Below are 12309 nucleotides of genomic sequence, written 5' to 3' on the forward strand. Positions count from 1 at the left end.
ACTAATGAGATTGCCTCACGAAACAATTTTGTGAGATATATCTTCTACCTGACTCATAAAAAAATATTTAATTTTTATGTTAAAAATTATTATTTTTCACTCCAATCATGGATGGATCGACCCATTTCGTGGATATAGATATGTGAGTGATATGAATTATTTCAAACATGAAACTATGAAAGTTAAAATAATCGCAAGTTTAGAATTTATAAGATAACCTAACCTAATCTGATTTCACTCTAATTAAGAAAATCCGGAAAAATTATCAGAAAATCAAGACCAAAATAGTTGGTAAAAAATTGATGTACTCTATACTTCAATAATTTCCGTTTCACACTGCATAACATAAAATTTAATCCATTAATTGATTTCACTACAGTACTTTAATAGGAGAATCAACTAAATTAGTATAAAATTTGGTATCGTTATTATTTTGAAAAGAATAATTTTAAAGATACAACTAATATATCATATTTTGAAAATTAAAGAGCCAAACGTAAGAAATTCACACAATAGATGTGAAAATTTTGAGAATTTCTTTTAAAAATTGCATGATTGATGATTATATAAAAGGAGTATTACCTTAAAACATTTTCTTTCTCACAAAAAATGCTATAAAAACTGGCCTTTGTAGTGCTGCTCAGAACTCAATCATGAACAAAGGAACTCTAATGGCTTGCACATTTCTTCACCATTGTTACCTTTTCACATTTGTCTCTGTGTTCTTAATTTCTGCAACATTTTCATTAGCAAGAACCTTCAACGACGATCATTTTTCCACTCTGAAATCTCGAAAAACAGAGTCTCAGGCAGAAAGGCTCATCAGATCATTCAACTTGTCCCCAAAGCATGGTATGAACAATCATGTCGGGGAAGTTTCCGGGTACAGATTCGCTAACGAATCGAGGATCGTCGAAAGGAAGATTAAATTTCCATTTGTTTTGGAAACAAGAGGATCTATCTCTGACTTGGGTCATCATGCTGGCTACTATAGAATACAGCATTCCGAAGCTGCAAGGTATATTGTTGCTTGACACTTTTAAATACGGATTTCGACTTTCCTGGATCAATCCCATGATTTTTGAGCCAAATCAATCGCCTTAATTTTTTTTTCCACATGTTTTCTTGATATAACATTGGCTGCAGGATGTTCTACTTTTTCTTTGAATCAAGAAACAGCAGCAAGGATCCTGTAGTCGTGTGGCTAACAGGAGGACCAGGATGCAGCAGTGAAATAGCTTTATTTTATGAAAATGGCCCCTTCAAAATAACAAAGAACCTCTCCTTAACATGGAACAAGTTTGGATGGGATAAGGTATCCAATATTATATACGTCGACCAACCAACCGGGACCGGTTTTAGCTACAGTTCTGCCGATGCTGACATTAGACACAATGAGGAAGATGTTAGCAATGATCTATATGACTTCTTGCAGGTCTTTCTCAATATCATGATTCTCCATTTCATGAAATAATACGAATTATGATTCTTGATTTCTTAATATCAAAAGAGTTTTATGATGACTGTCAGGAGTTTTTCAAGGGGCATCCAAAGTTCGCAGGGAATGATTTCTACATAACCGGAGAATCTTATGCGGGGCACTATATTCCTGCGTTGGCTTCTCGAATTAATAAAGGAAACAAAGACAAAGAAGGCATTCATATCAATTTAAAGGTTTTTATGTGCTTCTCAAGTAGTTCTGTATGTTGCTGCCATTGAATAACATCTAGTCAGAAAGTTGTTTTTACGGATTCGAATTCTTATTTCGCAGGGAATGGCCATAGGTAATGGATTCACTAACCCAGAAATCCAATATCAAGCGTACACTGATTTTGCTTTGAAAATGAAACTACTCACACAGGATGAGTACGATAGCTTTAAACCAAAAGTTTTACAATGTGCAAAAGAAGCTAAACTTTGTGGTATTACTTTAAACTTCAACCTTCCATGTGTTTCCATATCGATGACAATAAAAATAACTCTGATGTCTATTGCTGTTCTTTAGGCCAAGATGATCGAAGTAAATGTTTGTATGCACGCGAACTTTGCAATTCCATCTTCTCAAACATAAAATTAATTAACATGGGAATAAATGTAAGTTATATTATTCTTTGACATGTGCTTATCATGTCTCTTGAGAACAAAATACACTGTTTAACTACAAGAAGCATTTTAACTCGTATGGCATGTCCAGTACTATGATATAAGAAAGAAGTGTAAGGGTTTCCTGTGCTACGACTTCTCTAACCTGGAGCGGTTTCTGGAACTGGAACCCGTCAAAATCGCTCTTGGTGTTGGTGACATAGAGTTCGTCTCATGCAGCGCCACGGTGTACTACGCTATGGCCGGAGACTGGATGAGAAATCTTGATGTAGGAATACCTGCACTGTTGGAGGATGGGATCAAGTTACTTGTGTATGCTGGAGAATATGATCTGATATGCAACTGGCTCGGTAAGAAAAACTCCGGCATCTAGCTTCTGAAATTACTACACATCTCAATGGGACATTTTACAATGTATTCGTGTGATTTGGGCAGGGAACTCGAACTGGCTTGACGCCATGAAATGGTCGGGACAGAAGAAATACTTGGCGGCATCCACGGTTCCATTCACCGTAGATGGTGCAGAGGCTGGATTGCAGAAAGGATATGGACCACTTGCTTTTTTGAAAGTGCACAACGCCGGTCATATGGTTCCGATGGATCAGCCTAAAAATTCTTTAGAAATGCTAACAAGGTGGATGAAAGGCCACAGCCCCTTGAGTCAGGCAGGTTATTTGTGATTTGCCACCATTAATGAGATATATATACACAGAACCCCGACAGATAACCTGCTGATGTATTTGTGTGACTAATCTATATGAATGAAAACTTTAGCCACAATACAGTGCCGTATATATCTGATGATTTGCATTCTGTAATTTTTGGTGAAAGTAAGATGAGCCAATGAAAAGAGTCAGAAAAAGGCAGTCCAATATGTATTCATATGGAAAAACAGAATATGGTCTCAACATTAGATTTAAGAACCCAAAAATAAACAGATCCGCGAAAACAAGAACGAATCAAATGTTAAACCAGTATATTTTGAACGTCGTTAAATATAAATTATACAATATTGCGTCCTCGAGGATTTCCAAATCAATCCTTGTATAGAAAATAAAGTTGACACACTCTCAACTAACAGATTAGTTGTCATTCGAGATGTAGTCATCATCACAGAGCAACACAAAGTAATCCATAACAAGAGCAATGAATGATTACTTTTTTTTTTTTTAGTATTCAACTTATGAACTCAAGTTCATGGGACTTAAAGGATGATTTTGTCATGGGCTGTAATATATTGGGTCAAACCCATAATCTTGTTAAGAAGAGAATTCTAGAAGGAGCCCCTCGGGAAAAGGGGCAAAGGTAGGGGTTGGTTGCATTGAGTTAATGGTACTGATTATTTTTCCATTGTGAGTAATACTAGCCGAAGCTAGGGAAGAACGAAAGTTTTTGTACGGAGATTATTCTCTCGGTTTAATTCAAAATATTTCTATTTTATTCTTCAATTATCTCTACATATAAATTGAGGTCACAACAATTCATGGCCAGAAACTTTCCTCAGAACCTCATTATCAATTTTAAGTTCCAAAAATATTGTTGGTCTGTCTCCTAGTGCAGTGGCACCTTGAAAATGAGGCACGATACGAAAACTCGATTTTGGCCTTTCGGTTAAACATCCATGTTCTTGACGCTCATGATGCAAAACAAGGGATTCGAATGCAGCAGGTGAATAACACCAACAATATGATATTTCAAATTAAGTTTAAGATAAATTTGAAAATGTAAAATCTTTTTTCCTATCATTCTGGCATAAACTTTTACAGTGCTTCTAGAGACTAAACATGCTGTCACAATCCACTTGAAACATGAATTATACTAGCATAAAAAACTTCGTAAAATTGACATGTGCATCCGGTATACAGCAGTGGGATATCAATCAAAGGATGGATAAAAAAAAATTAAAAGACAAGGATAAATAATATACAGCATGAAAAAAGTATACAATATTCATTGGAATATGATTTGGGCATATAGATTGTTGGGGGGAAAATGGCTATTGAGATAGACGGAGCTTTCTTTGAGAGGAGATGCAAAAAATACGCAAATGTGATAACAATGCAATTTCGAAGTGGTGCTGGTATTCCTCATCTAATAGCAATATTCTTGTACAAAATTAAAAATTCGGTAATATTGACATATATTTATATACATATATATTCATTTTAAATTACAAAGAATATTTACAAACAATTCCAATTCTACGTGTCTGAAAAATATATAATTTTTTCAATTTGAAAACACTTATAATTACAATTAAAGTTGTTGGGTTGTGAAACACAAACAATCTTGATTTTGATGATAACAAAACTTGTTATTGTGTTTCTAACATGTTTAATCAAGTGTTGTAGATAGTAGATCAAAGTTGAAAGGTTTGAGCTGGAAATCAAGTTACTCAAGCTGACGCAGTTCAGTAAATTGATCATATCTCATAGCTCGGTGATCCAAATGACTTGAGGCCAAAACGGTTGGAAATCTTACTAAAATATCTACAAGTCATATTTCAGGTCAGATCAATTAATTCGGACGGTATCAAGGCAAAACGTTGGTTGCAACATCGATCTGGATGCAAATCAGATCAAAGCTACATCAACCAGATCAAACATACCAGCTTTGGTATTTTGGCCATAACTTACAGCTCGCTTATCCAAACGGGATGAGTCAGTATGTGTTACGAAGCTAAGACAATAATCTACAAATCATCTTCAACCAGCTAAATCTGAATCGGAGTGTAAGAAGCTGATAAATCGAGATGAAGTTTCGGGATCTGCACTGAAATTCTGCAGAACATAATTTCTGATACAACTTAGTATTTTGAGTATATCTTTCACATACGAACTCGAAATTGAGTGATTCTTGATTCCGTGGAAAGCCAAGACAAAGGGCTACAACTTTTATGTTCATTACCTTGCCCAAAAATCAGCGAATCAAGAGATATAATCAAATGAACAGATCAGATGAAACATGACCAAACCAGATCAAGTGAACAAGACCAGATCGAAGTTCCTCTATACCAGATCAATTGTACCAGACCAGATCAAAGTTCGACCAGATCAAAGTCGGACCAGACCAGATCAAAGCTTGACCAGACCAGATGAGTTTGACCAGATCGAATCGGTCAAACCAGCCCGATGAACAGTAAAATCAGCTCGAACTCAGAAAATTGACAACAACTCAAATATGACCGTTGCAACTCCAGAAATTGTCCAAAAACATCTCAAACGGTCATATTCTTGAATCTAACGTTCAAATCATTCTTGGAGCTTATAAATACAATACTTTGAAGATCAAACACAAGCTTGGGAATGAGATTAAAAGAATGGGCAGATTATAGAAGAAAAAGAAGCTAGAATGAGAGCAAGCCCAAGGTGTGAGGAAGAAGAAGAAGAGATGAGCTTTCAACGTTAAATCATCTACATCAAACCCACTTTATAGAACACTCTTCCATGTTCAATATCTTCGCATATGAGTTGAAGAGAGCTCACTTACACACATATGAGAGACATGCTTTGCAAGATTAGTTGAGTGAGAGTCTTAGCACAAAGACATTAAAGTTTGTGTTTGTAGTTTTGACATAAAGATGTAAAACATTATGTGGATTGTGAGGTTGAGGCCTACAATCGAGAGTGACTAGGAGTTCTTGTTTTGGCAATGGGTAAGCCCTAAATCGGATTGGGTTTATACAAATGGGTTGTATAAATCAAACTCTTCTAGTGGATCCTTCCGAGGTGGAAGAAGAGGTGACGTAGGAGATTGAGCTCCGAACATCCATAAACAAATTCGTGTCTATTTGTTTATTGCATTTACTTTCTTATTGCCACTGTTTTTAAGATGCATTGTTGAAGCATTTTATGTGTTCTTCATAGACCAAAATAGAGCATACAAAGTGTTTGATAAAATGCTTCAACCAAACTGTTTTTGTCATTTGAACTTGCATGACTTTCAAAATGTTTATTCGGTTTCTACGAAGGATTATTTCGAGTGTATTTCACTTGGTTTGAAAACCAAACTCGATATAATTCATCGGTGCTCGGTTTATTTTTGAACATTTCAAGAACGAGCTATTGTAGCTCTAAAATATTTTTAAGTGTGTATTCACCCCCCTCTACACACGTATTTCGATCCTAACAAAGTGAACTTTTAAAATATGTATATATATATATATATATACACACACACACACACAAAATATATATATATATATATATATATATTACATAATATTGCTAATTTATCATGTATGTGTAAATATATTTATACACACATGTATCATAATATCAATAAACATTAAAAATACCCGATAAATATTAAATATACATTGATATATAGATCACATGATGGGTCTAATGTAAAAAACAATCCTAAGAAATACAGAATGTTGCATATTTACCATATATATGTGTATAAATATATTTATATACAAAATATATATCATACTATCAATAAAACATTTAAAATACCCGATAAATATTGAATATACATGTATATATAAATTATACAATATTTTTAATTTTAAAACATATTTTAAGATTCGAAAAAAAAGCACACTTAAAACTTTCATATATTTATATACATATACAATAAAAGTTTTTTTAAAGAGTTTTTTTTTTTAATTTTTAAAAGTATTTTTTTAACATTATTCTTATTACTTACTGTAGAATTAAAAAATTTTACATTTTAATTTTATATTCAAAATTTTTATATTATCTAATTTAATTATATTATAGATGATATATAATCTGTGCATGGTGAAATACTAATTTTTTTAAAAAATAAAATAAAATTAGTGGCGGCGATGTGAAGGGGCGGGAATTCAAGTCTCGCCTCTTAGATTTGTTATCGAGTTTTTTTTTCCTTTTTTTTTTAAAAAATCTTGATAAATAGTTTATTTTTTATGATTTGAAAACGAATCATAATAAATCATGTAAGCTAATAATTATAATGATGCTAAAAATTTAAAATTAACAACAATAATAGATAAAAATATTATAAAAATTGGGGATATACAAAATTTTTGTTAAATCATTAAACATTTTTTTAAGGTTAACTTCTTGTAATTTATTAATCAATCAATAGGTCCCGAGTTACAAAATAAATCAACCAAAAAACAAAATCTTCAGTCTCCCAAGAAAATAGGAAAATGAGCAATAGAATGAGTCACCCGATTTGCAGAGCGCCTCACATGGCTTATAAAATTGTTACTCTGAGAATCCAAAAGACGTTTGATATCTATAGCGATGGATCTTGCGTAACATAGATTCTCTTCAATGTAATAAAAATAAATAAATAAATATTTTTGTTTGGATAAGAACTTCGATAATTTAATATTATTTAGAGTAATACAATTTTTAATTTTTTCCAGTCAAAAAAATTTCTAATTTTCCAAATATACAATACAACATTATAATATTTTTGTGCAACAAATACCAACTGTAAGCGAGACACGACCAGTTAACCTATGACAGCCTGAACTTCGACTTTAAAGAGTTTGCTTATATAAAAACAAATCAGTCACCAGGGGCAGAGGGACATTGTCTTTTGGCCCCCAACCCCCACCCACCCAACCCATATATATATATATATATATATATATATATATATTATAATTTTATTATATTATATTATTTTTTGGTTTTTTTCATCACAAAAATCAAAATTTCCTAAATCGATCCAAATAATAATAATGACAGTTTTTAGTTATTGTATGAATACTCCTTGTAGTTAATATCTAAAGTCTAATTAATATAATAATAGTTAATGCATCTTTAAATTTTTAAACTAATTCTACAAAACTAATTAGAAACATGATATATCTGTTGACTCCAATTTTTTGTCTCTTTCCTCCCTTCATCTTACTTTTATGTGAGGATTTTCCATCTTTCTTTGTTATCTTGAATTCTAATCCACTTTTAAATTTTAGTAAGACATGTTTGTTTTAAACAAAAAAACTTCATTGATATTAACTTTCTATTACTAGATAAAATGATCATTATGATACAAAGTAAAACTTGAAATTGATAGATTTTCTTTCTATTAAAATGTGTCATATTTAAATAAATAATATTCTTAATGACTATTGTTGATATATATTGAGAAGCTAGTTGCTCAAAAAAATTTAGTAGATTTTTTCTTGAGATGCAAGAGACACGTTCTAAATTCTAATTTATTAGAAAAGTAACGATGTATTTCATAATCTTCATTAATGATGAATATTGATTATTATTTGATTAAACTATAACGTATTTAAATTTTATTGTTATATATGATAACTTTTTTTTTAACTTTCTCAATATTGTTACTGCCCCCCTCAATATTTAATCATGGCTCCGCCCCTGTCAGTCACTGATAATGAACATGGTAAATGTCTCTGCAATTATTATTATTATTTTAAATATATGAGAAAAATGATGAGTTTGTTTAAAGTCTATCTCATTTTGTGCATATGTTATTGGAATTTTGATGAAAGCCAAAAAAGCTACCAGTTATGAAAGACAATACAAAATCAATTTTGGTTATATAAGGGAAGTAATTCTGATGAACACAATGTAAGTTCATAAAATATAATCACCTAATTCGACAATTATTTCTAAATATTGTTTATTGCAGACTACAAACTATCACAATAAATTTATGGGATGGTCTCGCACTGAATGAAGGACAACTTCTCGAAGAAAATCGTATTCAGAGCTCAATCGTGGCCTTCAGCAATCTTAAAATGAGTATACATAATGATATTGTCAAAAAAAAATTTCTATCATTTACTTGTGCTATGTTCATGAATAATTTGGACCACCTTCTTATTAATAATATAGGATTTCCTAAGTTACAGTCAACATTTACAATTGGAATTTTACAGAACCTAGAATATTTGAATACAAAAACACTAATGAGATTGTCTCCCGAAACAATTTTGTGAGATATATCTTTTATCTGACTCATAAAAAAAAATATTTTTTATATTAAAATTATTACTTTTTCACTCCAATCATGGATGGATCGACTTGTTTCATGGATATAGATATATGAGTCATATAACTTATTTGAAACATGAAACTATGAAAGTTAAAATAGTTGCGAGTTTAGAATTTTCAAGATGACCTAACCTATATCTGATTTCACTCTAATTAAGAAAATCTGGAAAAATTATCAGAAAATCAAGACCAAAACAGTTGGTAAAAAATTTATGTACTATAGTCTCTGTACTTCAATGATTTCCGTTTCACACTGCATAACATAAAATATATTAATCCATCAATTCACAATTGGTTTCACTACAGTACTTTAATAAGAGAATCAACTAAATTAGTATAAAATTTGGTATCGTTACTATTTTGAAAAGAATAATTTTAAAGGTGCCACTGCCGACTAATATATCATATTTTGAAAATTAAAAAGTCAAACGTAAGAAATTCACACAATAGATACAAAATTTTCAATTTTATATTACAACACTTGAGATTTTTCCAACATGACAATTTAATCAAGAAGACATGTGATATTTAGAAAATTAGACAAAATTAAATAATTAGAAAAATCAATAAATGTCACACTAAGATTTAAAAATTTTGAGATTTTCTTTTAAAAATTGCATGATTGATGATTATATAAAAGGAGTATTACCTTAAAACTTGTTTCTTTCACACAAAAAATGCTATAAAAACTGGCCTTTGTAGTGCTGCTCAGAACTCACTCATGAACAAAGGATCTCTGATGGCTTCAACATTTCTTCACCATTGTTACCATTTCACATTTGTCTCTGTGTTCTTAATTTCTGCAACATTTTCATTAGCAAGAACCTTCAACGACGATCATTTTTCCAATCTGAAATCTCCAAAACCAGAGTCTCAGGCAGAAAGGCTCATCAGATCATTCAACTTGTCCCCAAAGCATGGTATGAACAATCATGTCGGGGAAGTTTCCGGATACAGATTCGATAACGAATCGAGGATCGTCGAAAGGAAGATTAAGTTACCATTTGTTTTGGAAACAAGAGGATCTATCTCTGACTTGGGTCATCATGCTGGCTACTATAGAATAAAGCATTCCAAAGCTGCAAGGTATATTGTTGCTTGACACTTTTAAATACAGATTTCGCGACACGAAAATATGATCAGACCGATTACTTTCCTGGATCAGCCCCATGATTTTTGAGCCAAATCAATCACCTTCGTTTTTTTTTACTCTGTTTTCTTGATATAACATTGGCAGGATGTTCTACTTTTTCTTCGAATCAAGAAACAGCAGCAAGGATCCTGTAGTCGTGTGGCTAACAGGAGGACCAGGGTGCGGCAGTGAAATAGCTTTATTTTATGAAAATGGCCCCTTCAAAATAACAAAGAACCTCTCCTTAACATGGAACAAGTTTGGATGGGATAAGGTATCCAATATTATATACGTCGACCAACCAACGGGGACCGGCTTTAGTTACAGTTCTGCCGATGCTGACATTAGAGAAAATGAGGAAGGTGTTAGCAATGATCTATATGACTTCTTGCAGGTCTTTTTCAATATCATGATTCTCCATTTTATGAATACAAGGAATTATGATTTCTTAATATCTAAAGAGTCTTATGATGTCTACTGTCAGGAGTTTTTCAAGGGGCATCCAAAGTTTGCAGGGAATGATTTCTACATAACCGGAGAATCTTATGCGGGGCACTATATTCCTGCGTTGGCTTCTCGAATTAATAAAGGAAACAAAGACAAAGAAGGCATTCATATCAATTTAAAGGTTTTTATGTGCTTCTCAAGTAGTTCTGTATGTTGCTGCCATTGAATATCATATAGTCAGAAAGTTGTTTTTACGGATCCGAATTCTTATTTGGCAGGGAATGGCCATAGGAAATGGATTAACTAACCCAGAAATCCAATATCAAGCGTACACCGATTTTGCTTTGAAAATGAAACTACTCACACAGGATGAGTACGATAGCTTGAAACCAGATGTTTTACAATGTGCAAAAGCAGCTAAACTTTGTGGTATTACTTTAAACTTCAGCCTTCCATGTGTTTCCATATATATCGACGACGATAAAAATAACTTTGCTGTCTATTGCTGTTCTTTAGGCCCAGATGGTGGACCTAAATGTTACCAGGCACAAGAACTTTGCAATGACATCTTCTTCAACATAACATTCACTAACGACGGAATAAATGTAAGCTATAATATTCTTTGACATGTACTTATCATGTCTCTTGAGAACAAGATACACTGTTTAACTACAAGAAGCATTTTAACTCGTGTGGCATGTGCAGCATTATGATATAAGAAAGAAGTGCAAGGGTCGCATGTGCTACGACTTCTCTAACCTGGAGCGATTTCTGCGACTGGAACCCGTCAAAATCGCTCTTGGTGTTGGTGACATAGAGTTCGTCTCATGCAGCATCACAGTGTACTACGCTATGCTCGGAGACTGGATGAGAAATCTTGAAGTAGGAATACCTGCACTGTTGGAGGATGGGATCAAGTTACTTGTGTATGCTGGAGAATATGATCTGATATGCAACTGGCTCGGTAAGAAAGACTCCAGCATAGAGCTTCTGAAAGTACTACACATCTCATTGGGACATTTTACAATGTATTCGTGTGATTTGGGCAGGGAACTCGAACTGGCTTGACGCCATGAAATGGTCGGGGCAGAAGAAATACTTAGCAGCATCCACGGCTCCATTCACCGTAGATGGTGCAGAGGCTGGATTGCAGAAAGGATATGGACCACTTGCTTTTCTGAAAGTGCACAACGCCGGTCATATGGTTCCGATGGATCAGCCTAAAAATTCTTTAGAAATGATAACAAGGTGGATGAAAGGCCAAAGCCCCTTGAGTCAGGCAGGTTATTTGTGATTTGCCACCATTAATGGAGATATATAATAAGAATAGCATCCTACTTTGATACACAGAAGCCCGACAGATATCCTGCTGATGTATTTGTGTAACTAATCTACATGAATGAAAACTTTAGCAAAAATACAGTGCCGTATTTATCTGATGACTTGCATTCTGTCATTTTTGGGGAGAGTAAGATGAGCCAATGAAAAGAGCCAGAAAAAGGCAGTCCATTATGTATATTCAGATGGAAAAACAGAATATGGTCTCAACGTTTAGATTTAAGCATCCAAAATAAACAGATCCACGAAAACAAGAACGAATCTAATCCTAAACCAGTATTATGATCGTCGGTATCTCCAGATATAGTAAGATTTCTG

General features: G+C 33.1%; 2 protein-coding genes across 3 annotated transcripts; both read left to right on the plus strand.

The window, feature by feature from the left end:
- The first annotated feature begins 671 nt into the window (after positions 1–671).
- LOC140888889 (serine carboxypeptidase-like) lies at positions 672–3033 on the plus strand. Its single transcript, XM_073296594.1, has 7 exons — positions 672–1018; positions 1147–1435; positions 1531–1674; positions 1772–1922; positions 2006–2094; positions 2195–2453; positions 2539–3033. The coding sequence occupies exons 1-7, from the start codon at positions 672–674 to the stop codon at positions 2781–2783; spliced, it is 1524 nt and encodes a 507-aa protein (XP_073152695.1). The 3' UTR covers positions 2784–3033.
- A 6775-nt stretch (positions 3034–9808) lies between these two features.
- LOC140891415 (serine carboxypeptidase-like) lies at positions 9809–12034 on the plus strand. 2 transcript variants are annotated; one of them, XM_073299892.1, is made up of 7 exons: positions 9809–10160; positions 10312–10600; positions 10691–10834; positions 10932–11082; positions 11170–11258; positions 11359–11617; positions 11703–12034. In XM_073299892.1, the coding sequence occupies exons 1-7, from the start codon at positions 9814–9816 to the stop codon at positions 11945–11947; spliced, it is 1524 nt and encodes a 507-aa protein (XP_073155993.1). In that variant the 5' UTR covers positions 9809–9813; the 3' UTR covers positions 11948–12034. The 2 variants fall into 2 exon arrangements, with proteins under 2 accessions (XP_073155993.1, XP_073155992.1); XM_073299891.1 differs by having other exon boundaries at positions 10312–10834.
- The last annotated feature ends 275 nt before the right edge of the window (positions 12035–12309 follow it).

This window comes from Henckelia pumila, chromosome 3 (genome assembly GCF_033568475.1).
Source record: "Henckelia pumila isolate YLH828 chromosome 3, ASM3356847v2, whole genome shotgun sequence".
NCBI lineage: Eukaryota > Viridiplantae > Streptophyta > Magnoliopsida > Lamiales > Gesneriaceae > Henckelia > Henckelia pumila.